Source organism: Ambystoma mexicanum, chromosome 7q, assembly GCF_040938575.1.
Source record: "Ambystoma mexicanum isolate Mex_15411 chromosome 7q, UKY_AmexF1_1, whole genome shotgun sequence".
In the NCBI taxonomy this organism is placed as follows: domain Eukaryota; kingdom Metazoa; phylum Chordata; class Amphibia; order Caudata; family Ambystomatidae; genus Ambystoma; species Ambystoma mexicanum.
Window position 1 is genome coordinate 1038726039 of NC_090941.1, and position 26550 is coordinate 1038752588.

The following is a 26550-nucleotide window of genomic DNA, read 5'->3' on the forward strand; positions in this document are numbered from 1 at the left end:
AAAAAGATCTAGATTCTCAATCTTCATAGGCCAGTTTACGTGGCCCCATGCACGTTGCTCTACCATACTGTCTTTGATAAACTTTATCCTCCCTCTTGCGAATTGTTTTCTCAATGATCCTTCTAACACACATCGGACACCCCCCATCTAAAATGCTTCATTTTCAAAAGGGGGTTATTCGCCGAATGTATAGCCCACAATGTTTAGATATGCATTGTTCTGCCCCTTTTCCAACCCTTTCCTGTGTTAGCAGATGTATTAGGCGCATCATTTCTACAAGGCATCAACATGCAACATATTTTAAATAGCAAATGATCTGTGTAAGATAGTTTCAAACATTCATGGGCATCATGTTGGGAGATCATGAATTTTATGTCCGGAGCACCATATGCGACAGTGTTGTTTTAAACACATTTTCACCACAATGGCTATAAAACTCTGAATATTGAGGATATCAATCCAGGTCACAGCAGATGTGTCTGCATCGTCTTTAACATTATCGGTCGCCATTAGCGAAACATTGCTTACATAGGCTATTATCGCGATCCCCCGGGTTGCCCATTGGATTTGAGCAGCAAATACAATAAATATTGATAGTTTCTACTGCAGCTTGGCTCTCCTCACGGGTGTCCACTTTATCTGTTAGAGGCTGTAAACAAAACAGAGATATATATATACATATATATATATATATTTTAACTATGGCTAGTTCTCGCGCCCCTATAACAGGCCGTCCAATATCCAGTCCAGATGGACCCCCATTTTTTCCCCAAAGTCCCAGTGGGGCGTGGTTACTCTACGTCATGACGACTACATTATTCTGCATAACCATAGATTTGAACCCGCTGTCTTCAGAGCCCACTTCGCCTGCGTATAGTTGCCCGGGCTCCACAACCACTGGCTGCTCCAAAACCACAGCGTTGTCCCAGGTAGCCATTTTCCAGATTAAACGTGGTTATGGGAACATCCTCAATGTTTTGAAGGAAATAGACTGCCCCATAACCGTGACAATGGGTGTTAGCTCACTGATGACAGAGTGTAGCCATATTCTTGCAGAGCTCACCGGTTTCACAGTTCACCATTAAATCTTGAGCATCCTCCATCTCATTATGCCCCATGAGACAATAAGAGGTATAGCTATTGTTGTAATCGCCGGAACCGCTCGGGGTGGTTTTCCCCTCGTCTTAACTGTAGCGGCTCATAATCGTTGCTTCCCGGTTACCGCACCGGATAGCCTCTGGGAAGCAGGAAGAGTGTACGTGTTATCCAAGCATACCACAAAAACTGTAGAACCGCGTTATAAGCCCCTCCCCCACAGCATCATAATGTTAGAAACGACCCAGGCCTATTTATAGCTCACCCAATTTATATAAAATGTATATCACTGTATTAAAGTGTTATATTAAAATTATCGGGGTTCTTATCAAAAGTATATCAAAATGATTGGGGGCAACCAAATTAGTATAACAAATTATTGGGGTTCTTATCAAATTTATATAATATTTATATAAAACGTATATTACATTTATTTCAAAGGGGCAGGAATAAGGAAGCAGGGCAGGGCAAATACTGGACATGGGGGCAGGGCCACCTGTCAAATTTAACATCGACATAAAAGGTACCCCATACAACTATTTAAATAGAACAAATAAGACTGCATCAAATTGACATTGAAGTCAAAAGTTAAATCCTCATTCAGAAAAATAGGTTATGTTCAAATGCTTAAAATGGCAAATGCAAGAATCACATCACTTAAAAATATTCACATTCAAAATATTAAAAGGGTAACTATGGAGGATTATTTGCTAAAACCATGTGCTCATGAAATGTCACAGTAATAACGAGTCTACAAATCTCTCATTATTGAGTTGAGGTCATGACTTCTAGTCGCTGCCTTGCTTGTTGTAATGCTTTGAGTTTTAGAGCAATTCACATGGCTACCTTTAAAATGTCAATTTCTCAGGGGCAAACGAAATGTGGGAATCCGACTCACACACTATTTTCAATTATCCTATTTCAACTTTATTATCTGTGCCCCTTTCACCTCTTCTATGGTCTGTGCGAAAAGGAGCTAGCTAAAGACTTATTTAAATTAAATATTTTACAGGGCATTGTGATGAATCCTACGGAGTCATCATTGATCCCCAGTTCAAAGTCTCCTCCCATGTGGCCAGGGAAAGGCAGCCGCTACCTGATCCTGACCCTGCGGGTGGTATTCGGAGTTGGGATCACATGGGAGGTGGTGGTTGTCAGGTGAGAGTGGTGACTCCACAGAGAGAAGCAGTATAGTTCTCTTGGTGGTGAGCAAAATCCCTTAATTCCAGAGTTCTCGATGGCTTCCTGAAATTACCCAAACCATCTGATTGTAAAACTATGAAAACCACTTTTAAACAGAATCCTATTGAATCTCCATATGTGAATGAGGAACAGAGTATATAAACCATCTGATAATTCAAACAACTGTTCAACAATGGGATTCAAATTCGGTTGAAATTTATGGGAACTCCAAGTCCCAGAAAGCTGCAAGTACTGGGACGAGGATGAGGCACAAGGAGTTCATGTGGAGGAAATGTGACTTTTACAACAATGTGCAGTCAAGTTGTTGTCAGCCCAGTCAATTATGCAGAACATATAAATCTGCTGATCAGCTTGGGAGAGGGAGATGACAAGTAGAATGTCGGACATGAAGGAAGAGATAGAAGGAAGGCTGCAGAGTGCTCAGAGCAGGAAGTGTGACAGAGGAAGATCTATGTAGTACCGTGGGGATAATGAGAGAGACACCTGGCCGAAGATGTTTGGCCTCGCTCAGGACCAGAGAAGAACTCCGGGGGGGGAGCAGACGACACGCAGCAGGACTGTAAGAGATGCGGTCCTATGAGGAGGCGTAAGGCCAGGAGGACCAACGCGGGGACCCAGAGAGACTCTGTCCAGACAGAGAAATTGGCCCCTCATGAGCACATCTCAGCCGCTGCACAGTGAACCGTGAGTCATCCTGGTATTGAAGGCCCCCTAACCTCCGGAACGTGCAGACATGCTAAACAGCATTGTGAAAGTACTTTGAATATTGATCAAATGTAATTGAACGATAAAGGCAAATATGGTACAATTCTCCTGATATGAGATGTCAGTTGGGAGACACCTGGAACAAGCATTGCCAAGAGCCAAAAGACTTTATAAGGGAGGTTGACACAAGGAGCTTTTACAAATCCTCATAAGGTATACCAGTGTGAAGGAGATTGGTGAAAATACTAACAGACGTCAACAAGGGTTGTATCATTAGAGAGGTGCAACTGCAAGAATTTCTAAGAGGAGAGTGAATGTTGCGGAGAAGCCAGATAAGGGTATCGGGTAGTGAAACCTTTTTGGACGGAGATACCCAGCAGGAGAGTACACCAGGGCATCCAAGTAAACCAAAAGGGGGATATTCCTGGCAGGAGAGTAAACCAGGGTATGAAGAGTTTCTCATTTGAAGTGGAAATGTTTCCTGAAAGGAGAGTGTACTAGTAAACTTATTTTGAGGTGGTGTTTTAAAAAGAGTATTGGTCATATTAGGTTCTTCTTTCAATTAAACATTTTGTCAACCAGAAGCCGCAAAAAGACATGCTTTTTGCCACACTTGAATAATTTTCTCTGATATAGACATTTGCTTTGTCATTCTGAAAAGTAGTGAGCCGTTTTTGCTTTATCTGGACAAACATTAGGAAAAGAACATTTGTTATGTCATCCTGTATTAGGTGAAAAAGACATTTGGAATGCCTTTAAGACACTGGTCTTGACACAAGAACATTGCGAATAACTTAACTGAAGTATTCCAGGGCAAGGGAGTCAACCCTGGATACAAGAAGTGTTTTTGTTGAAGTTATATGTTGGAGTTATTGCACTTTTATATTAAGTTAATCTTTGAAACAGTTATCTTGCACGGTTTGCTTGTATATGTTAGTGTGTGGGTCAGATGGATTTTGGACACATGGTCCTCCTGTTTTAGTTTCATAGGAAGGGGCATTTACATTAGGATAAGGAAAGTTGGGCCTTCATCCATACCCCTTTTTCCGTGAACACCAGAACTAATATTGAGAAAAGTATCTCTTTGCGTCCGCCTCTCATTGCCAAACCCTTTCTATCTGACTCCAGCTGCTTGACCCTTGCCAGAGCCCTTATATTGTCCCGTCTGGACTACTGTAACGCTCTTTATCGTGGGTCCTCAAAAGCTACCACTGGTAAATTACACATTCTCCAGAATAACGCTCTTAGAGCGGCGCTAGGCATCTCTAGAAGGGACCATATCACAGTATACAGTCAACAGAACAATTGGATATCCATCAAGGATAAAATTCTCCTTAAAACAGCTTCACTTACCCACAAGTCCCTCAATAATGCTGCTCCTATCTACCTCATCGACAGATTTCACAGACAGACGTCTCTGAGACCCACAAGATCAGTATATAGAGACTGCCTCTCTGTCCCTAACTATAAACGCTCCACCATAGGAGGCAACAGTTTCCCAGTGAAAGCGGCCAAATTGTGGAACTCCCTACCACCAATTCTCAGAATGGAGTTACCTTACCAAAACTTCCGTTCCAAGACTATCTCTTGGCTGAAGACGCAAGCCATCTAATACTAAGAGTCCTTAGGTCTTGCATATCCATTGTCATTTGTATATGTTGTATTTACTTGTGTTAATTTGTATATGTGTATATATTCCTGCCATTTTCTTGTGCTCATGTGTATGTACATATTATCGTTGATGTAACTAAGTTTCGCAAATCCATGTAACTGCTGCGCCCTGTTACCTTAGGATATTCTGGCGCATTACAAATATTCAACAAACAAACAAACAAACGCTGGACCACATAAAGGAGCAGAAACGGGAAGAGAGTTGAACCACATTGAAGAGAAGAAAGAGGAAGCCTGAAAGGAAAGTTTAATTGTTGTGGGGAGGGTTGGAGTGCTTTTCAGGGCACTGACATTGCGCCAGCTGTGAGGCGAGCGAGTACCTGGTGCCAGGAGTATGCGATAAAAAAAAAAAAAAGTTGGTTCGTCTTAACGGCAATTCCTAGAATGCCAGTTGCCATGGGCATGAACCGCAGCGAGCACAGAACAGAAGCCATGTCAGGCGACCTGCCAAGCCACTCGGGTGACTCCCCAGCGGGCACATGGTTGGTAAGCATGGTTTCCCGTGAGAGATTGCTGGTCTTTGGGGACTGGTTCACAGGATGCGAGGGCGGCAAACAGACATTCACATGGTGTTCTTAAACACCTTTTATTGGCAGGGCTCTGGCTGCATACTTCCTAGTGGCATTGTATTGCACTTAAATCTGCACCTTTCCAATCACTTGCTTTTTCTAGTTTATAATTTGCTTTTGGTGCAAATCGGCCATCATTTCCCATGTAGTATGTGAAGGCTAAAGAACTCATTAAGAGAATGGAGTGGAGTGGATTCCTACCATCATTGATGAGAAAATCCAGGATCTACGCCTCTCTTACACCCACAGATAAATGTAGATTTACGAGGCCGACTTACTTGACTAAATTCCCTGACCATCCATAAGCGCAGATTTTCTGAGATTTCGCCTAAACATGCTCCCTACTCAGGAAATCCAGAATATTAGAGACGCTGCTACCACAGTGAATCCAATCTGTCAAAGATGCCACGAGAATGAGATCCAAACCTTGAGACATCTGATGAGTGATTGCCCCGCGACCATCCAGATGAGAACACAAAGGTTGGTCAGATTCGCCCCCATGATCGGTGGATTGAGACGGATTGTTTCTGGAATGGACTGGCATCAGGCCACAAAGTCTTTCTTACCGCTGAAATGGTAAAATTATTGCAGAATTTGCTGAGATCCTTTGTATGATTAACTAATCTTAAAGTTTGAACATTTTTGTTTATTTTTATTCGTTCTTTCTTATATATTTAGTGGTTTTGTTTTTTTCTTTCTTTGCTCATTGTATTTTATTGTTTCTGGAACTTATGTGAAAAGTCAAATTTGAATCCATTTTGTTTTGACTATATCACAATAAAGGAAAAAAAAGAAAAAAAAAAAAACAGATCATATATACATGTATATTCTTTGAAGGCAGTTTTGGTTTGGTTACTATGGTGTTGCACACTTCGAGTTTTGCACTGAGAATGTTCACGGGGCTTCTTCCACTGTTCCCTGCTGCCATCTTGAGGTTTCATAATGGGGCGCAGGTTTGATATTTTTAGTAGGTTGCAGATGTCCTGCTCCTGGTGGCATTCTTCCTCTTTTCCAGCTGGCTAATTACCTCAACAACATGGCTCTTAGTTCTTCCATTTCGAAGCTCAGCCATTTAATGCTTTAGAAGGCTTGCTTTAGTGCAGAGCGAAGTCAAATTACACGTTTGGGTCTTTCCTTAGGCTGAGGAGCAATGGGTAAACACACCGCTTTACCGGAAGGTGCGCCAGTGCGTGTTTCACATTTGTCCCAAACATGCTCTATTCGAGTCAGTAGATGCTAGTCTAGTCTTGCTTTCTATCATTCATTCTGGGACGTCCAGTCCTGGATTCATGCTAAGTAAATCCACGTGTAAATCTGGATCATCTGGTGCCATGCCTGACGCTCCATAATGCAATAGCAATGGCACGGATCAAGGTGAGGAACCTGCGTGCAAGGCTCGCAGGCATGAGACGTAACGCACAAGCTGACACTTCATCATGGGGTAAGGGGTTGATTGAGCGGGCGCGTTCCCTAGCTCTTCTACACTGCAGGCCCCCTCTTCCATCATCACTACAACATGCTACATTGGTGACAAGCTGGCCTGCCATCACCAGAACTCCTGACAGGTTTTAGACTATTGTAAGTTGCAGCCCCACTGTGAGAAACCGGAGGGTGTTCTCCCAAGCATAACTAGGGAAACCCTTATTCAGTTGGCCAGGGAAGGGCTGGCGCTCTCAGATACCAACCCTGGGGGTGGACGAGTGAGGGAGGATCACCTGAATGGGGGAACCCAGGGTTATGCTCAGGAGATTGCCCCAGGTGAGACGCGGTATTACACCAGATAGAGCAATGCGGAAGACGAGGTCCTCGAACCTTTCATGGGCTTTTCAACTCGATCTCCCTTCTGTCCGATAAACTTCCTTTTCAAGAATCCATCATCCCCTCCGCCTCTGATGAATCCATTACTCACCCTGCTGCATTCAGAAACCATCTTTCTCAGAATACTTGTTTTTCTGTTCCCCATTAGAATACCCCTAATCATTCTTCTTCTCGTCCCTCTGATTATTATTTTCTGCACTCCCAACCTGTTCACATAAAATACTTCTGTTTCCACAATCCCCCTTGTTTATCTTGAGATCCCAACTATTCCCGCTTGTCCCGCAGGTCCCACCAATCTTGTTCCTTTGAATGTCACTTCCGGATCTCACAATCGAAAGTCACCAACAATTACAGTTCCCACAAACTCTCCAAAACCAGTTTCCTTTAAAATACGAACACGGTCTTTCCACACGAAAGACTGCAGACTGTTTATCTGACATGTCCCAAATCCAGTGTCAGGCAAACTCAGGCAATTAACCTGAACCACACACACCTGACGGCCCTTTCCTTTCCCCACAGGGATAAAAGGTAGAGTAAAACAGCACAGGATGAGCACGGCGAGCACAGCAGACAGCACGACGAGACGGCATATCAGGCGAGCAGTCCAAACGAAGGAGAAACCAAGCAATAATCCTAGACCCGCAGAACCTTCGAGGAAGAAGGCATAAGACCACGAACAATAGCACAAGTGTCTTGCAGCAGATGCCAATGGTACACAGGGCAAGCCTATGCCGATAGGCAGGAGCGAGGGAACCATGGTACCGGCCTTGACTCCAAAGAAGAGGAAAGCCAAGCGGTTCATCATTGGCCTTGAAAAAGCCGATATGGATTCACCTTTATAAGGTTATTGGCCTTGAAAGAGCGGATATGGTGAAAGACTCAGCATGTACAAAGGTGTTGGTGGAGGATATGACACGAAGATTTGATTAATAAATGTTTTTATTCATGTGAAATTTGATAAACTGATCAATTCATGAGAATTTGAAAGAAACTACTGGCCAGCGCAAGACAATTAATATGAAAATATCTTCCTTACTTTAATGAATTTAACATGAGTATTAGGTGAAGGTAACTATTCCTACTAGTTACGCTGCAGGACCTTGTAAAAGCAAAGATGAAAATATGTTATGTGAAAAGCGCCCAGTGGTAACATTTCACCACACGAACTAGCAACAAAATCAACATGATGGAAGAATCGTGATCAGATCCCTCAGTCATTCCCGTGTCCATGTACAAAGCCATGGTTGGCAAAAGAATGATGTCAACTTTCAACTGGCAGGATATGAGGGCACACCGGGAGGTGAAACGTCCCACATTTATTCTACGGTCAAACCGCACCGACATGAATCTACTTCACTCATCATGGACTTGCAGTACTAGGCCGAAGGCCGAAGGCCATACTTTCAAGACTGTAGGCCCTGGCCACAACCACTGAGGCATTCCACACCCATGGATACACCTGTAGTATTGATTATCGTTTAGATGGTTGTGGGGAGTGTGTACAGTCTTGGCTGTGGAGACGCATGCAAATGAGACTGTGCGAAGGTAGGGATTGGTCAGTGAAGGTCAGTGGGTGTGTTTTGTATGGAGATATTTAGTCAGAACGTCTTTTCCCTGACAGGAGACCAGACAGCCATGGCTCGGTGTGCTCGACAACAGATTATCTGGATTATGGGAGATTCGTGGATACATTGGCTGAAGATGCAGGAGGAAAGTTGCGGTCTATCTGCAGATCTTGGATTGCCTCATGTGGAAGTGCACTAGCATGGCGTGCGCGGAATGAGGTGGTTGGACTTGGTACCTTTCTGCATTACTTTACAGACAGAGCGTCATCCTGATATACTTATCATTCATTGTGGCTGCAATAGTTTAGGCCATGTTTCTGGCATTTCTTTGCAATGAAGGAAGGAAGGACTTGCGCAAGTCATGAACATGTTTCCAAATTGCCATATACTTTTTTCCCATATTGCTCAAAGACAAAAGTGGCTGCGTTCATCTGCATTTGGCCCACAAATGGAGAAAGCGCGGCACAATGTGAATAAGGCTGTTTGTGCATTTCTAAGAGATGTTGGCATGTCCTCATTCCACAATGAAAACATTTTGTTTCGCAGCTCTTTCATATTTCACAGAGATGGAGTTCATCTCACATATGCTGGCAATCAAATTTTTCTTTGCAATGTACAACATGCATTGCAACTTTTTTTGGAATCGTAGTCACCTATTTGGCAATCCGTTTTTTCCAACCTACAGTTTTTGAAGCACACACAAAACCACCGAAAGGCTCTTTTCAGAGCCACCACTTACTCCCTGTAAAAAGTACATTGATTTTGCTTTGCTTGCACCCTCCATTTTTGTGTGTTCATTGACTATCCGCGGACCTTTAAAAAAAAAACGAGGGGGCCTACAACGGTAATTTCAAAGCTCTATTGTTGCACTGAGAAAGGCAGCTCTGAAAAGAGCCTTTTGTTAAATTTTGTTAACTTTTCTGTTCACTGCTTTTATGGACACAACACACTAGGAAACGAGGGCAAGTGAGGGTAAGGAAGGGATACCAACCACGGGGATAAGAAGGGCCAGGTGGAGAGAGAAAGATATTGGGTGGCCTTCACTTAGGTAGGGCACAGTTCTTTTCGTGCTCGGTGACTGTAGCCTCAAAAACACTTTGAAGACTCTCCCCCTGCAGAGAACTGCGTCACAGTACATACACAATATTTTGACCCTCGAAAGGTAAGGGTCAACAGCATTGCAAATGGGTTGTGACGCAGCTGGAGGAATGCGCTCCCCACAATAGTGTCTCTTGTGGTGAGAGGATCGGACACGGAGGATGCTGTGGAGGATCTCAATCTACTAGGTTCTTCACATGGCACCATCTTGTGAATGTCCGCACTGTGGAACGACATCAGGTGTTGCTCATGGTTGTCGTACCAAAGCTGTACGCACCAGGTCTCCCGCAACTCAGCACCAACTGGCACTGGTTGCACTTGACCAGGTTTGCACGTGCTTTCTGTACGTTCCCATAAACGGAAAACAACCGCCACACCCACGACTCCCGCCGAGTGTTTGTAGTCAGAGTTCCTTCACCTCATTCTCTTCTTCCGCTTCTTCCTCAAGCTCTACATCCTCACCCACATATCCCTCTGCATGCCCTTGGGAAGTTGGTGGCGGTGGAGGGTTTGAGGGTGGTGCTGAGGGTAATGCAGCAGTAGCAGCTATGGATGTCATAAGGATTTTTTGCCAAATGGTCGCTACAGCAGTAAAGGCAGCACAACTCTAACTGCTATAGCCAGAAGCACAATGAAGATGAGCTTGGGGGTGTGGCTATTTATAGGGATCAAAGGATGCGGCTTGTGACCACATTGCTTGCTGTAAAACGCTGCAAAAATTGTAAACGACACAATCATAGGTGGAGCTATTGTATGGGAAGTGTCAAATGGTGATGTTATACTGAAGAATTCTTTCCCATTTATGTGTCAGTTATTTTGCAGAGTTGCGGAAGCAGACAAAGTGCACAAATTAGTCCTCACGCTCAGCGTGGGTGTGGTCACATGATGATGTCCTGTACACATCCGCGAGGGAAAAGCATGGCTGCACAACAGCAAATGCAGACTAACACACGTGCGCATGCGCGCCAGTGTTCTACGAACAGTGGTCGAGTCCTGCAACTAATCAAAAGTGTGCCACAAGTGAGATGGACAGTTAGGGACAGGCGGGATGTTCACAGTACTTATGGGTGTACTGCGCATGTGCGTACGTGATTTCATGACTGTAAGGACAGGTCCTGTCTCCTTAGAACACCTATTTTGTTTGATAACGAACATGCCGCCCACCGCGCCTGTTCTACGGACGGTCCCATCTTTCTGCGGACTATACAGACAAATATAGTGTCCTTAGAACACTTCTAATTTGCCTCATTTATATACATCCTGCCTATCTACTATGTTCTAGGAACATGTTTTAACTCGTTTGTGAGCCGTACGGAGAGGTATAATGTCCTTAAGCACGCCCCATTCCGTTTCTTTACACACAACTTGCACAGATGGTGCCTTCTAAGATCAGTTGCATCTTGGTTGCCATTGGTACGGGTAGGTATAATGCCGTTCGAACCTCCACATTGTATTGCTTACGGCTAGCTCGAACAGATAAGCTGTTCGTGAACATTTGAAGTTTAAAAATGTTTTTTTTTCTCTAACCCGTATTCAACAACTATACAAAAATGTTATAAAAAATTACACGCACTTTAATCAACGGAAACCCAGGGGGATGCAGACACTGACATCAATATAGGGGAATTAGGGTTCAACACAAACTGATTGTGAGGAGATTATTTGTGTGGGGAAGAAGGGATGGATATTTCATCAAAACGTCCATTTTCTTCTTGAAGGTTTGGGGACGGTTTACTAGGGAATGGAGAAGGGGGGCAGGTACAGTTGGGACAGTGGCAACGTACTTTTCCTCTAACAAATTCTTCCAAAAATTCCCTTAAACTATTAAAATTGTCATTCAGGGTCTCCATTTTACGTTCTAACCTTTATAGCCTGTTTTCATCTGTGTCCTTTGAGGGCTTCTCTTTTTTTTTTTCAGGCTCTGCTACAAATATATATATATATGTTAAATGACCATAAAATACTGCACATTATTTTGCTTATGCAGAGCACTGTATATCATTACTGTCGCTATCTTCAGACATTTCCCCAAGTGGAAAAATCTCCTCCAGCCACTCCAAAGTACTGCACATTTCTGTACGCAAAGAACAGAAAGACTTTATTTTTTCTGCATTTTATACCAAAAAAGTGCACGCTCTTATAAGAAAAATGAAGTCAACTTACTTTTTTGCTGTCATTTGTCTTCCTTGAAGTGCGTGTGTCTACGGACGGTCCTGCCTACAGAGTTTTTGTGAGGTACTTCCGTTGGAGTCATCCTTTCTCTTTTTATGGTACAATCCATTTCATTCTTCATGGTCATTAAATGGATAGTTTTTGTTTCAGACATTTAGGTTTCTGTATTTATTTACTACTAATAATAATGTCTTTGTGTCCTTTCTCAAAGTTGCACATTAGTACAATTTCAGATGGGCCCCGACTGTTTTGGTAGTGATGACCTCATCCACGTTCGTCAGCAGACTGCCGCTCAGTCCGTGCCTTCACAATATCGACAGCGAGGAGGTTCTGTATGGTCTACGTTGTATGTTTGTTAAGTAATCAAACTATACTACATATCTGCAAGATCACATGCCGATAGTGTATATTCAGCATAAAAACTTCATTCACGTGCTGTTATGCTTAGGTACCCCTTCAACAAATGTGTGTAATTCAGTTACAATAAACATTTTGTTAAAGGGACGTTATGGTTAAGTTGCCCTACTAAAAACCCTTACAATTCACTGAAGAAAAAAAAAAAAAACATTAAGGGGACGTTATGATTAAGTTGCCCAACAAAAAAACCTGTGCTCTTCACTAAAAAACCTATTCAAATGTGCCATTATGGTTCAAAGTAAAACCGAAAAACCCCTGAAATTCGCCAGTAGGCTAAGCAACCATAACTGGCCACACCATTGTGCGCTGCAAACACCAACACCCAGGACATCAAAGATGACATCACAAATGTCATTGATGACATCACTAATGACATCACTGATGACATGACATGTGTAGCCCCTTCGTTTTTGATCACTGCCACATCTAGGCTAGGTGTTTTTTTTTTGCTGACAGTCGGAAAGGTAACTTTCAAAAGTTAGTACATTTATAGATATTGCTATTCTCACATAATCTTACAAACCTTTCCTTACATTTTAATCTCATCCTATAATGTACATATGTAGGGGAAGAAGCAGACCTGAAAGAAAGCTGTTGTTTTTGTGCGTGAATACAATCATGTACATTATACACAGTTGCTAATGATACTGGCTCTTGTTTGTTTACTGTACTCTCCATATGTAAGCCCCATATTTGTATACACTGTGGTCTATTTATGTTTTGTGTGCATTACTAGAAATATGAAGTAAGTGATGCATTATTAGCAACTTAGTACATGTTTCACACACCTGAAAACTCAGATACAGAAGTATTCACCACTTTCTTGTACAACTTTAGAAAGTGCAAATATAGCACCTTTGTGGTGTATGCTGCAGCCTCTACCTACATTTCTGTAGGAGTAGATTCCGGTATTAGAAAGAATGCTGCAATGGAATTTTCTTTAGCACCCTACATTGGGTGATTGAGTATGTAGTTTATTACACATGTCCAAATAACCCCCGATATTTTTTTTGCCAACATGACATTCACAACCCCTTCTCCGAATATCAAATATACATGTGATGCCATCAGTGAAGTCATCAATTACATTTGTGATGTCATCTTTGATGTCCTGGGTGTTAGTGTTAGCAGTGCACAATGGTGCGGCCAGTTATAGTTGCTTAGCCTACCATAACTGGCGAATTTCAGGGGGTTTTCGGTTTTACTTTGAACCATAATGGCACATTTGAATAGGTTTTTTAGTGAAGAGCACAGGTTTCTGTTTGGCGTTTTTCCAACGTGCATATTGTTTAAATAAACACCCTGTTTTTACTGTTGCCACCATGAGTTCCTTACAGATTAGAGCGCATGGCTTTACATTGTATTGCACACTTGGAACTCTCTCTAGAACAGGTGGCTATAGCAACCTTGACTACCGATGACCTGCCCAAATCGGAATGTATTTTTTTTACTATGCATTCCCAGGAATGGAGCCAAGCGCTTACATCGTTCCGAAAAAAATCTTTTGTAGAAAAAATGTTTTGCCATAACTTTGTAAGACCCAAAATAAAATAGTCCTGTCCACCATGACACAGGCACTGGACGGCCATTACATGGCCCCAGATAATCAATGGTTTTTCAGCGATGAGTCCGATCCACGAGCCTTCCAGCGCGATGGGAATGACGGGTGCTTGAATGCCTCAGTGCTGAAGGGACTTCAACATCACATGCTTTAACCACCTACAGCACAGTTTTATTTTAAATGCAACTACTTCAGTGGCTCAGGTATTGAATGTACCGTATGTACAACACCCTTCACCACCGTAGTGGTTTTACGGCAGCTGGCCTTGTTCGAAAGGCGGCATATTGCGACCCAGCTACAACGTGGAAAGGAAGGGTACAGGACTGGTGGAGCGGATAGGAAAGATCAATTAGACAATAGAATGACCCAAATCACAGAGGAAAAACAATTGGGTTAAGTGGGAGGGGATAGGGATGTGGGTTTCTTAAATGTGATTGGTTACTGGTAAGTATGAGTGAAGGACTCGGGAGAGTACAGCTTGCTTTAGAGCAGAGTTGTATGCAGAATGATTCTGATATGTTATTTATAACGCGCTTAACACCCAGAGGTTTCTAAGCGTGGACCCGGGGATCGAACCTGTGTTGCTCCGTGTCGCTTTGCTTCCAAGGCGAGCACGTTGCCCCTAAGCTATCCTCCCGAAACACACTGGAATGACATATACGTACACACCATTAGATTTCACAAATCAAGTGCACCAAAAAACATTACATTTAGATAAAGACCAGCAGCGAAATAGCCAATATGACTTTACGCTTGTAGGGCTGGTACGTAGACTAGAAAAAACCCAGGAACAAGCAAAAACAAAATACATTGCAACAAATAAAAACAAAGTACAGTCCCCTGATGAAATAAATCATACTGGCTGCAGAGCAATGTTCTGCGAGACGGGTGAATGCTGCAGTGGTGGTGCGTGTTCAGACGCATCTGTGATCAAGTGGAGCATGCCTTGCTCACCTGAGCTCTGTGGAGGGTTGACTAGACAGAGAGCTAATTATAAACCACTACTGAAACCTTTTATACACGTGGAGAACCAGGAGGATCCCCCAGGGCACAAAGAAGCTCCTTCTGACTCATGAGGAAGAAGCAAGCACAGGTGTCATTCATTATTCGCGTGGAAAGGCTGTGTGAGCTAGTGCCAACATGCTGCCCATAACAAATCGAATGCTACGACCCAATGGCACATGACTCAACTTGGCATTCATCCCAGAATGCATCTCTCTAAAAGCTCAATCTAAAATGAATGAAAATTCCTCTCTCAGATTCTGTGCAGGAGCATCCATCTCGCAGACGCGCGGGGGTAGTTGTGTCAATTTCAGGGAGATTTCGGGTCATTACCTGCAGGGTCTCAACTTCCACAAGTAAAACCAAAGAATGCTTCCCAGTTAAAGACTTGCTCCACTTTCTTCTGGATGGGAAGCAGAGTCACATCAAGTAAAACAGCCCATTTGTTAACATTTTGAAAGTCTGCAAGTTCCATGGGTTCCGTATCTTAATGGGAACGTTCCTTGTGGAGAACTTGTTTTTTGTTGGTTAAAAGCAAGTATAAATCTATTTATTTTATTGTTTTTTTTATAATGCGCCTAATACCGTACGGTTTCTAAGCATGGATCCGTCTGCGTGGTCTTGCTTCCAAGACAAGCGTTGCCCCTGTACTATCCCCCTCTGCTATTCTCTGTGAATCCCAATCATTGGCGAATGCTTGCTTTTTGTTCTATACTGGAGTCCCCAAATCAAAGTGTTTGTGACCAGAGGATGTACTTGATTAAAGATCGTGCCCGGGGCCATGCACCAATAAAGATGGTGGATTTCATCATGAGAAATGGAGGCAATTTAAATATTCCAGAAATTCTGTTATGGTGGTCATTGTGAAGACATTGTCATCATCAATTAATTATCTTCATGTTATTTTAATTGCATTTTTAACTCTAGTGATCCCTGTCAAATAGAAGGGGGTTTCAGACAAGGGTGCAAAAACGTAAAAGAAAAAAAATGAAAAATGAAATCTAATCAATTACAATTGCAAGACCAAGAGTCCCATCCTGCTATATTGGCATCAGGCCTTGTGCATTTGGGATTTTCCCTGCCTTGTTAACCCTACTTTTCCTCATGAGCCCTCAGAGGAGATCTCGCTAGAGACGCAATTTACAATGGTGCCCCTGAGAAATCGCAAGACCCTCAAGAAATCGCAAGACCCTCACGGTTAGGGTACTCTAAAGGTTAGTGCGCCCCAAGATGCTAAGCCTAGGTTTCAATAATAAGGCTATCAGCATTCCTGTGGCAGGCTTATTTGATTGCATATCAAATTATGGAAGCTAGCATGTGTTACATTATTATATGTATTCTTCCAGTGGCTTGTGCGCATTAAGGGGCGTCTTTCATTTACGGATTGACGCAACCCCTTTGTTGTAACATCAAACGTGCGCCTGCAATTGTTGCAGGCACATATTCAAAAGTGGGGGCTTACCTTATTTTCACAAGGACCCAACACGATGCAAATAAGATTATTCTTACTGGTTGTGCGCAATATTTGGATTAAAAAAAAAAATGGAGAAAAAAATGTGAAATCAGGATCTGATGTTCCATGCTACACGTGAAAAGTGCAACCTATACTCCTATCAGCCAAAACTATGCGGCCAGACATCACTAACGTAGCTTCCTTCTCTTCACCTGCCCTCCCCTCCACCATCCTCCCCTACCCCCGCCACATCGACTTCCTCATACATCTCCGAACTGGCCCCTCGCCCGTTAAACTGCGATGCCAATTTACGTTCCATGCTCCAGTCCTCAAAGCACTTGACACCCAGACTACCCAACCAGTCTCATTTGCGCTCACACAAACCTCGATACACTTCCTGCGTGAACCTGAATCACCTCCACACTCCCCGGACTTACGCATGTAAGAGGGGCTCTTTCTGTAATTCTGTCTCCCAATTCTCCAGGACTCTGCCAACCTGCCCAACTTCACAGATAGACCAACGAAGACCTGGCCCTTCTCTCGATCCTTCACTGCCTCATTATCGAGTGGGGCCGTCCTGCACGGTGGCTTCTCGGTGCATTGTCCACAATTAGAAGGTGCTGATGGTCCTGAAAGGGTTCACTGCCACTTCATCAGACCAGTGCACCAGGCATTCATCTTAAAGCATGTACTACTTTTTGGAACCAAGACTTGGCCAGCGTTACAGTTGCTGGCATGAACACAGCAGAACGAAGCCCATTAAACAAAAACGGCCTACACCCTTGCTTGGGATATACGACACTAAAACAGATAAACCAACAAACATGACATGGAAAGAAAAGTTGGGCACTAGATCCTTCACTCTATTAGTTTTACACTTGTAGCTATAAGTTATTTGTATGTCACTTTCTACTGGTGCTTAGGTTTACCTGGCTGCATGGTCACTGGTTGGTAGAGATACTGCTCACAGCTCTTCTTGGGAGTAAAACTAGTCTGTACCCCGATGCCTTGCATTGGTATTTCATATCTTCACATATGGTTTGACTTCAGTGAGGTTTATTTTGTATTACATGTGGTCAGCCGACACGTGTTTCGACCCCATAGGGTCCTTTTTCAAGGCCAAGGTTGGTTTGTTTGTTTTATGCAACGTCTTTTAAGCGTGGTAAGTCGGAATTTTCGCACTGGCCCGCTAGGGCTGTTTGCTGCGCAGCAGTGTTCGGCCATTGTGTACGGACCATCCAGAGGACACGTACATATCCGCAAAAACACACACAGAGCATCAACCTTTTTTTGTCCTCCCTTAATAAAGAAAGTTAAAGCTGCTGCATTCTCACCAGAAAGTCAAGGATCAGAGAGATGTGTAAAATGTCACTGTACTAATGTCCTCTACAAAACTTGAATTTTAAACACAAAGGACATTATAGAGGCATTACCCAGTGATTTGCTGTCCGTCTACCCCGCACCAAACAGGCATGATCTTTCTCCTCAACACAGCAAAACATAGGCCACAATCATACAATGTTCTATATTGGGGCAAATCTCAATGAACTTTGATCTTCCCATTGGTGGCCCAGTGTTTACAGTAGATCTTGTAGGACTATATGACCACATTGATGAACACATTGATGGACAGGTTAGACTCACCTCCGCCATTGCGGTAGCAGAGGTACGGGAAGCGCCAGACGTTGCCCAGTCCCACGCAGTAGCCAATGCAGGAGAGCAGAAACTCATACTTCCCACCCCACGTCTGCCGTGGCAGGAGCGAGGGGGCATCTGGGCTGGCCGGTAGCTCGGTGGGGGATTGGCGAGAACTCTGCTGCTGGTGGTGGGCGTTGTACCCCAAGCTGACTCCATTGAGGTGTACTGGGCTGTCCTGTAAACATGAGAAAAATTGGTGAGACAAAGATATGAACCTACCCACATGTACAGGTGGTCAACAGGATGTTTCCTCAACTCATCTTTGTTAATTTTAAATCAGGAAAATAAAGCAACTCTATTCAGATTGAACGGCAACCTACATTAGCATTACACTTCAATTGTCATAGCGAAAATGTAGCGGCGAGCCGAGATTAGAACGTAAATCTATATCAAGGTATCTCCACGTAACAATCGCATACTGAGCATGCAATTTTCCATATACTCCACATGCCCAATGTACCCTATGCAAGTTGCACATCTGAGGACATGGATCGTCGATGCAATCATCTTCCGACACACAGTGGAAAACGGTGGCCAATCATATCAGTGCGAGTCGCACAGGCCACATTTCAGTCTTTAAATGGATTTGTGCCAATCAGTCCAGATACATGTTGGGCAACGGACGTGTGATAACAATTGTACAGGCAGAGCTTCGTTATATTACTAGATCTTCCAACCATGAGTTGGGAACGGACCTCATACCATACTCTAGCTATTAAACGTCTTCCAGCAGTAGTAGCTAGCACACAGCAATGCACGTTCTTTGGCCTGTAGTAAGATATGGTCCTATCTGTGGGATCGCGGTAAACCTCTGGCAGCCGCATCCGTGCTTTGGGCATGGATTTAAGTAGCCGACCAAGGTAGATGTTGGAAGTCCAGTCTCGGTGAAACCAAGGCTGTTACAGCCGACTATGTGGAAAAGACAGGAGCAGAAGTTTTTCAGTCGTACTAGTTAAACAAGAATGTATTTTTCTTTTTTTTTTTTTTTTTTTTTAAATGGGAGGAGACTTATTCCTTAAGTACCTGCTTGGCTGCCATGATAATGAATTTAATTGATATTTTATTTCTATCGCGCTCCTACACAAGTGTTTCAAAGCGCGACAAGGCAAGGGAGGGGAGGGGAACAGGGGAGAACAAAATAACGATCTTACTAGGCCCAGTGACATTGAGAACGCGCAAGTGCATGGGAGAGGGGGATGGGAAAAGTGGATGGAAGGGCGGAGAAGTGGAAAGTGCGGAGCAAAGGAGAAACGGATAAATAATAAAGACAATAAACATTGGTAGTGCAGCCAGCAAGCGGCAAGTGCTGGGTTTAAGGCCTTAGTTTCTTATGGTGGTACCGGTTTGGGACCAGGCCTAAAACTCTTGCCGAAAGGTGGTGCTCCATGGGTTGGGCTTTGCATGGACTGCAACAACCTTCTTTGTAAGGAATTATTTGGAGCAAAAAATGGTTGTCCATTCAGCTTTTGAATGATGCAAGCACTGCTGTCCAGTCGGATAGCACAGCGAATTGAGCGCTCCCCCCAGATATCTGTGCGCAGCCTGCTGTGGCAGGTTGGAATACTGGCAAGGTCAACTCAGCCTTTCATCCTCCCAAGGTCTATAAATTGAGTAGCACTCTGTGGGATAATGACGTCATCTGTTTTTTCAGTGCTCGGAGACCGAATGGTGTGTAGATCTATACAAATGTAGATATTATGTGCTGAATGTATTGTACTTTATTGTATTGTGGGATTGTGCACAGCATTTCGTCACTGCAGTGGTGGTCTACTAGTGCCATTGTCATCAGTTCAAATTATTTAGGGAATAGGAACGGGTCTAAGAAATAGGATAGATGTTTGAGACTAGATGTAATAGAAGGTTCTGGCCAGTATGAGGAAGCGTGCCCTCCCGCCCGTTTCATCTTAATTTTGGAAATCTGCAACAACGGATGTGCAGATGAACTCAAGCATCAAGACGCAACAGAATTTTGGAACTTGTGCCTTAGAAAGAGCGGGCCAGTCGCTGTATAGCCTTGCGCACAATACCTAAGGATTTAAATGGTATCCGTTCCCGTATAGGAAGGCAGTTGTGCCGCTTTAACTGTCCCAGTGCAATCTAGGTAAGGATTGGGCTGTAATTCTAAACTGTTAGTCATCTGGGAGGGTTTTATGACGTTTGAATAATCCACCAGCGAGAGTAAGAGTGGTCTGGTCTCTTGAACATGATCCGGGAGATTAAGGTTTGCAAAGATCATTCTCAACAAAACACAAGTTTCAATAAACACTTCTAACCATAGTGGCAATCTCAGGCACTAAAGCGATTCAGAATTAGTGTGGCCTTTACTGCCAGACAACTTTACCAAATATGTAGGTCGCGGTCATGGTTCGAAGCCAGAAGGACACCTTTGCGAATAACTTCTGCAAGGGACATGCATAAAGATTTAAAAAAACAAAAAGGTGAAAGTGTTGAGTAGAGCCTCTCTTCAAAGGACTGTGCCCCATTGATAGGCATAAACAGATCTACTTCAGCACAGAGCCTTGAATCCGTTTCCGCTGGCCTGTGTCGAATGCCGCAGTGAGATCCAGAAGGTCCAGCACTTCACCTGATCCACCATCCACTTTCTCCCTTAAATGAGCAAAGAATGTTTTTAGCAACCATTTCAGTATTGCAGCCAGAATTGAGCCCAGACAGGGCAGGATCTAGTAGTTCATGTTGCTCAAGAAATGTTTGAAGCAGTTTCATGAATGCATGCTCAAGCCGTTTCCCCCAAGCTATGGCAGCCAGGCATTGGGACAAAAAGCACCCGGGTCATCGTCTTCCAAAGAAGGTTTTTTGAGATTTGGACCAACCACAGCCCACAGCCCCTTTTACAGAGGACTTGTATTACTCTATCATAAAAAAAAAAATCACATACAATATTAACAGTGGAAATATTTCCTTGGCTGCTGTCAGGAATAAAATCATGGAGAGCCAGGCCCTCTGGAAAACACCAGGATTAGTTCATTATCTTCCAAAAATGTATTGGAAAAGCTTGAGGATCTAACAAGCTTGACGATTTTCAAGAAGATTGGCAGGACAAAGAAGTTCAAAAGGAAGAACTATGGCTAAGATGGTTTCTGTTTTGATCGGCAATTTCTTGTGGTCGAGTAACATTAGAAGCTGGAGCTTGGGGAATGCTGTGACCTCGCAAAGAGCTCATGAGGCAAAACCAACGCTGTTGCCAAATAATTCTCTATTTTGCTCCATTTATAGCAGCCTATAAATGCTTAGAGCCGCATCCAGAATGGATTGGGAGGTCATAGGAAGGTCTTCAATTCCTTGTTTTTGTTCATAGAATATTTCATTCCTCTGTGAACCATTTTTGTCTGTTTCCATTGTGCTTCTTTCTTATTCATTTACGTGCAGCAATGTATACAATCCCATGGTTTAAGAAAGTAAGAACAGTACCAGTGTCTGCAAACGTAGGCGGACGGGCAGCCCTGTACCAAATCTTGCTTTACCGCCTCTTTCCAATCTTGCATCAATGATATACTTCTCCACTCGGGTGGTGGAAGCAGGCTTTCTAGAGGGAAGTGAAAAAGGAACGCCAAGATGGTTGGACCACGGAAGCATCATATGGTCTGAAAAAATGAATCTCTGGAGAGCAAGTGGGATTAGTTACTGTACCAGCAAAGCCAGGTTTGCCAAAGGTTTCTGTTTGTTCGAGTAGAATTAGGATCGGAAACACTCAAATGAAAAATATAAAAGGAATTTAAAAGGAAAAAAGCAAGCTAAGCGCTACCAGGCGAGGAGAAGTAAAACAATCCGAGCTTCAAAATCTGACAATCAGTTGACAATCTTTTTTGGGTACGAATGTGGCTTGAGGTAAACAGTATATTTACACTTGCATCAAAGTCATTCCTTTACATGTAAAGAGCCCAGACAGGGGCGTTTTGTTGAGTGTAGCAGGGTCGGTTACAGGCAATTGCTACCCCACCTGCAACTCTATCGTGATGGGAGCGAGGGAGAATGTTGCTGTTATGGTGAATTAAAATCACTGAAGACAGAGGAACTGGACTCAAACAGCCATGTCTAAACCAGGATTCTAGACCCAAACTAAAATGATGCATTAACAGTTACACGTAGGCAACATTGTGCTCGTGACTGATTAACTTCAAGCAAAACATCTTTAAAAGTAGACCAACCCTAAAGACAAGTCTGCTTCATTAATGCAATCGGATAATAGGGAGTTTCGGCCTTTAAACTAAGGGGATTGTTGGCCTTAAATTGATAGTTTGGTGAGTTTGTTGCTTTACCTTGAGGAAGAGAATAAGCGGGGTGGTCCTGGCCCTTGATATGGGCTGGGGGCAGACTGGCTTGACCCAGGTATGCTGCCTACTCGCATCTGCTGCTTGGCTGCCCCATGAGCAGATGAAATATTCTGTCCAATGAGCATTTAGTAGAAAGTGAGAACAGACTGCAGTCATCCTTTCTCATCAGTGGGGCCTCAACCATCGTGTTATGATATGCAGTGGAGTAACTTTGCTGAAAAGGTTGGGGGGATTGGGGGGGGGGGGACATGTCATCTGAAGAAAAGGTGTCCCAGCCAAATGAATGCGGACAAAATGGTGTGCAATGAAAGTTGGGGGGGGGGGGGGAGGGACATCCTTGTCCCCCCGTAAAATTACGCCTATGATGATATGATATATGGTATTTATAACGCGCCTATACACAAGGGTTTCAAGGCGTGACATGCATCATAGCGTGACGTTAAAAAGGAAGATTTGCGTGCATCCAAATTGGCCCAAACAAATCAATGTGGCAGGAAAATGGTTATAAAAAGATTAAAGTGCAGTGGCTGATTAAAAGGTTTTGAACGTAGGTTAAACGTCAGACAGCCGATAGTCGGAGGATATCTGGAGTTGATCATCAGCACGTTACCCCGGTAGGCCTCTGCACCCTGGGGTGACGCCACCCCCCCCCCCCCGAAAGTCTGAGTCTGCTACCACATTGATGGCACGTGCCATCGTACATGGCTGGATTTAGGGTCCCAGTCGTTTTTCATTGTGTATACTCCCCCCGACCCCAATCATCTGTCCGCTGCTGCGATCGACATCCCACCATTGTGCATGTCCAACAAAGACCAGGTGAGTCCGTGCAGTGGAGACTTCTGTGCTGCGCAAGTGTGCCGGTTCATTGTATGACTTCGAACACCAAATAAGGACATGTGGAAAAATACTCTTTTTGCAGTTTCTTCTCAGTTCAATTCCTTCACAAGGCCTGGTCTGATGAAGTGACCTCACATACCGGCACATCTCGGTCCTCCTGCCATTACTACAGGCAACCGCATCTCAGATCTGTGGCCAGCGCTGCACTTTCTTCTGCTGTGGGTCAGGCATTTGCCAAGCACTGCTATTACATGCCCAGGTACTGGCATCATTTTGCAACTGCTATCCTTGATGGCCAGTTAATACCATTTCGGCAGTGCCCTGCAGATGTCTACACACAAGCTAAGCTGTTGGCTTTTCCAATGCTCGTTTTTGCAGGACTTCAGTGAAGGACACACATGGTTTATGTTTCAACTAGCTGAAAGCAGATCTGCTTAAGACATTTTTACTACAGAAGTAGCGTGTTTGCAACGCCAATTAATCCATTAACTATGAGAAGACTGCTTTGAAATAACACCGTTAGGCTCTTTGAGTGGCAATCTTTATTTTAAGGCTTGATAAAACTAACTCAAAGAGATCCCAGTAGGATGAGTTTTGTGCTGAGAGGGACCGGAAGTGGGTGAAAATGACCATAGGGATTAGCATGGTCATGGGCAGTCAATGGAGGGGAAGGGGTAAATGCCAAACACCTGCAAGCTTTGTTTATCTCCTCATAAATCATGTCCCCCCTAGCTGACTCAAATGCAATAATTTTGGCTCAGAGGTGGCGCTAAAGCACCACACAATAGCCAACACTAAAATGATTTGGAGAACGGGGAGTGCAGCTTCTAATGAAATGCTTTACTAGAATGCCAGAAGTTCTAGACTCCAATCTAGCACTGAAACCATTGATTTCGTGACCTCCCTGAGAAAAGGGATAAGCATATTTTTTGGCCAATGCCAGTGACCAGTCAATTCACGATCAACTGATTGTTCACTGCATAGACACCAATGTTCAAGAAGTGCTATGACTTACAGACCCACCGAATAGTTTCACCTTCAAAATACATTAAGTACCGCGTTGACTGCATGCCTGCAATCATTCACGCATGCCACGCTTGTCCCTTGAGAGGATAATTAAACAAATGCTGCAGTCACTTTTCTGATTGAATATAGGTAGAGCAGAGGTTGTAAAGTGCAAACAGAGGCCCTCCCTTCATGTGCTGGACAGACAGACTCCTGGTGGTTTGCAGGGGAGGGTATTTTGCAATTGAAAACCATTGAGCTGGAACAATACTTTAGGAAGTCGCTATTAGAAAATTGTATTTTCTTTAGGCACTCATTGATTTGCTGAGGACATGTGTGAGAAATCTTAATCAAAAATTCGGGAACACCCCTAATGGCAAAGGACTGCTTGACTGAGTACCAACCGATGCCAAATATTGTGGGTCAAATTACATCATTGTATCACATGACATGTACGCGACCTTGCTGGTAAAGGAGCTGCACATTTTCTTTTTTTCTAGTGTAGGCTTGGGTTAGGGAAACTATTCATTACCAGAGAATGCCTCATAATAAAAACGCGGCAAGAACAGTGTTCACCAAAAATGAAGTTCGATCACTTCGCTGATGGCCCAATATTGGAAATTCAAATGATGTCATGCAAAGACAGTTTAATAAACTTTAGAAACTGGTTCAATGACTACTGGTACCATGAACGGGTACACTCACAAGATACAAATTACACAAAGGTGCCATCTCTGTACAACAGAAGGTCCGGCCAGTGGGATGAATGCATGGTCTTTCTTGACCATATTCCGAGTTGCATAAGCACCACTGATGACGTATCGGAAGGATTTCGCTCCATTGAAGTCACTAAAAAGCCTAAAGGCAAGAGTGTTGGACCCCAAAGCTTGAACGCAATTGGACCCTACCTGCCACTTATAAGCATTACCAATCCTTCAGCCTTTTGGTCATGGCGGGACATGCACATTGCCCAACACCAGATCCTAGCATCTCAGAGGGAAGGTGCATTCCAGTACACTAGAAAGCCATTCGATCTCATTGGTCACGACAATATTTCAATAATTACCAATCACTTTAAGAACCCATCACAGGTGTCCTAATTCCAAGATGGCATTTTGATTCATGGTTCCTCCTCAAAATGTAATGGATTTAGCACATCTAGCACTCCTCCACAGATTGCAAACCAGTGGACTTGCATTTTAGTGCAGCAAGTGCATGCTTTTAGAGGGCCAAGTCGAGTATCGAGGTTATACTAGATCACCCAGGCCCACCAGTAAAGACCAATTACGGTAGTTGATGGGGTCAGCGGCACATCATGCTACATTTGTCCTCGAATTTGCCTCTAAAACTGAGAATGATGACCATAAAGAACAAAATTGTGTAAACCCTGTGGCCACAACCTTACCATTCTAAGAAGACCATAGAGACTGACAATGCAAGGAATTATGGGATAGGGACTGCCCTTGTGTAGAAAGACACACAAGAAGCCTATGTGGGAGCTTTAGTTTCTAGATAACTCGTCGATTCGGAAAAGGGATATTCAGCAAATGGGGAGGCCATGGGCCCGGATCATGGAACACTTCCACACCTCTGTTTGGTACTGCGTTTCACTTTCACATGGTCCACACACCCTCGATCCACATACTCACAATGGGGACACAAGAAAAACAATCCAAACTTTTCAGCAACTATTGCAGTCAAACTCCCAGAGTGTATACTCATGAGATCATGCTCTTGAGAGTAGAAACAAGCTATGATGGCTGTGCCCATGATTCACCAAAACCACATGTTGGGGAAAGTTGGAATGTGTGCTGGCCGATCTACAAACTGCTGCTGATAGGTGTGAGGGGTCAGAAAGGAGAGGCGGACACAAAGTGGTAATATTCTCAACATTAGCCATTTTATTACCAGAAAGGGATTTGGATGAAGGGCTAACTTTCCCTATCCTAACGTGAATGTGCCTTCCTATGAAACGAAAACAGGCTGACCTTGTGTCCAAACTAATTCTGACCCTCACACTAACATACAGAAGCAAAAAGGTGCAAGGTAAATGTTTCATAGTTCAACTCAACAGAAATGTGCAAACACTTAAACATATAACTTCAACCAAAACAATCCTAGTGTCCAGGGGTTGATTCCCTTACCCTGGATTGTTTCAGGAAAACTGTTCACAATGTTCAGTGTCAAGACGAGGCTCTTAAAGGCAATATAAATGTTACCCAGTACTCTCCTCAGGATGGCAAAGAAATGTTCCTTCCACAACACTGAAAGACTAGGGGAGACTTCCTCTTTGCAATATTCCAACCAGAATGGCAAAACAAATTTAATTTTCCACAACACTGGTTGGAATATGGCGTAAAGGAAAGTCTTTCCTACTTTTCAAGATGGC

The 26550-nt window shown here is 43.6% G+C and overlaps 1 protein-coding gene across 1 annotated transcript in view; it reads right to left on the reverse strand.

The window, feature by feature from the left end:
- The window catches only part of LOC138528581 (sodium-dependent proline transporter-like), a 285454-nt gene that overhangs the window by 113908 nt on the left and 144996 nt on the right, over positions 1 to 26550 (reverse strand). The window contains exon 2 of the mRNA XM_069640352.1: positions 17974 to 18202. Within this exon, the coding sequence (XP_069496453.1) occupies positions 17974 to 18202 (229 nt within the window). The remainder of the gene's footprint in view (positions 1 to 17973; positions 18203 to 26550) is intronic.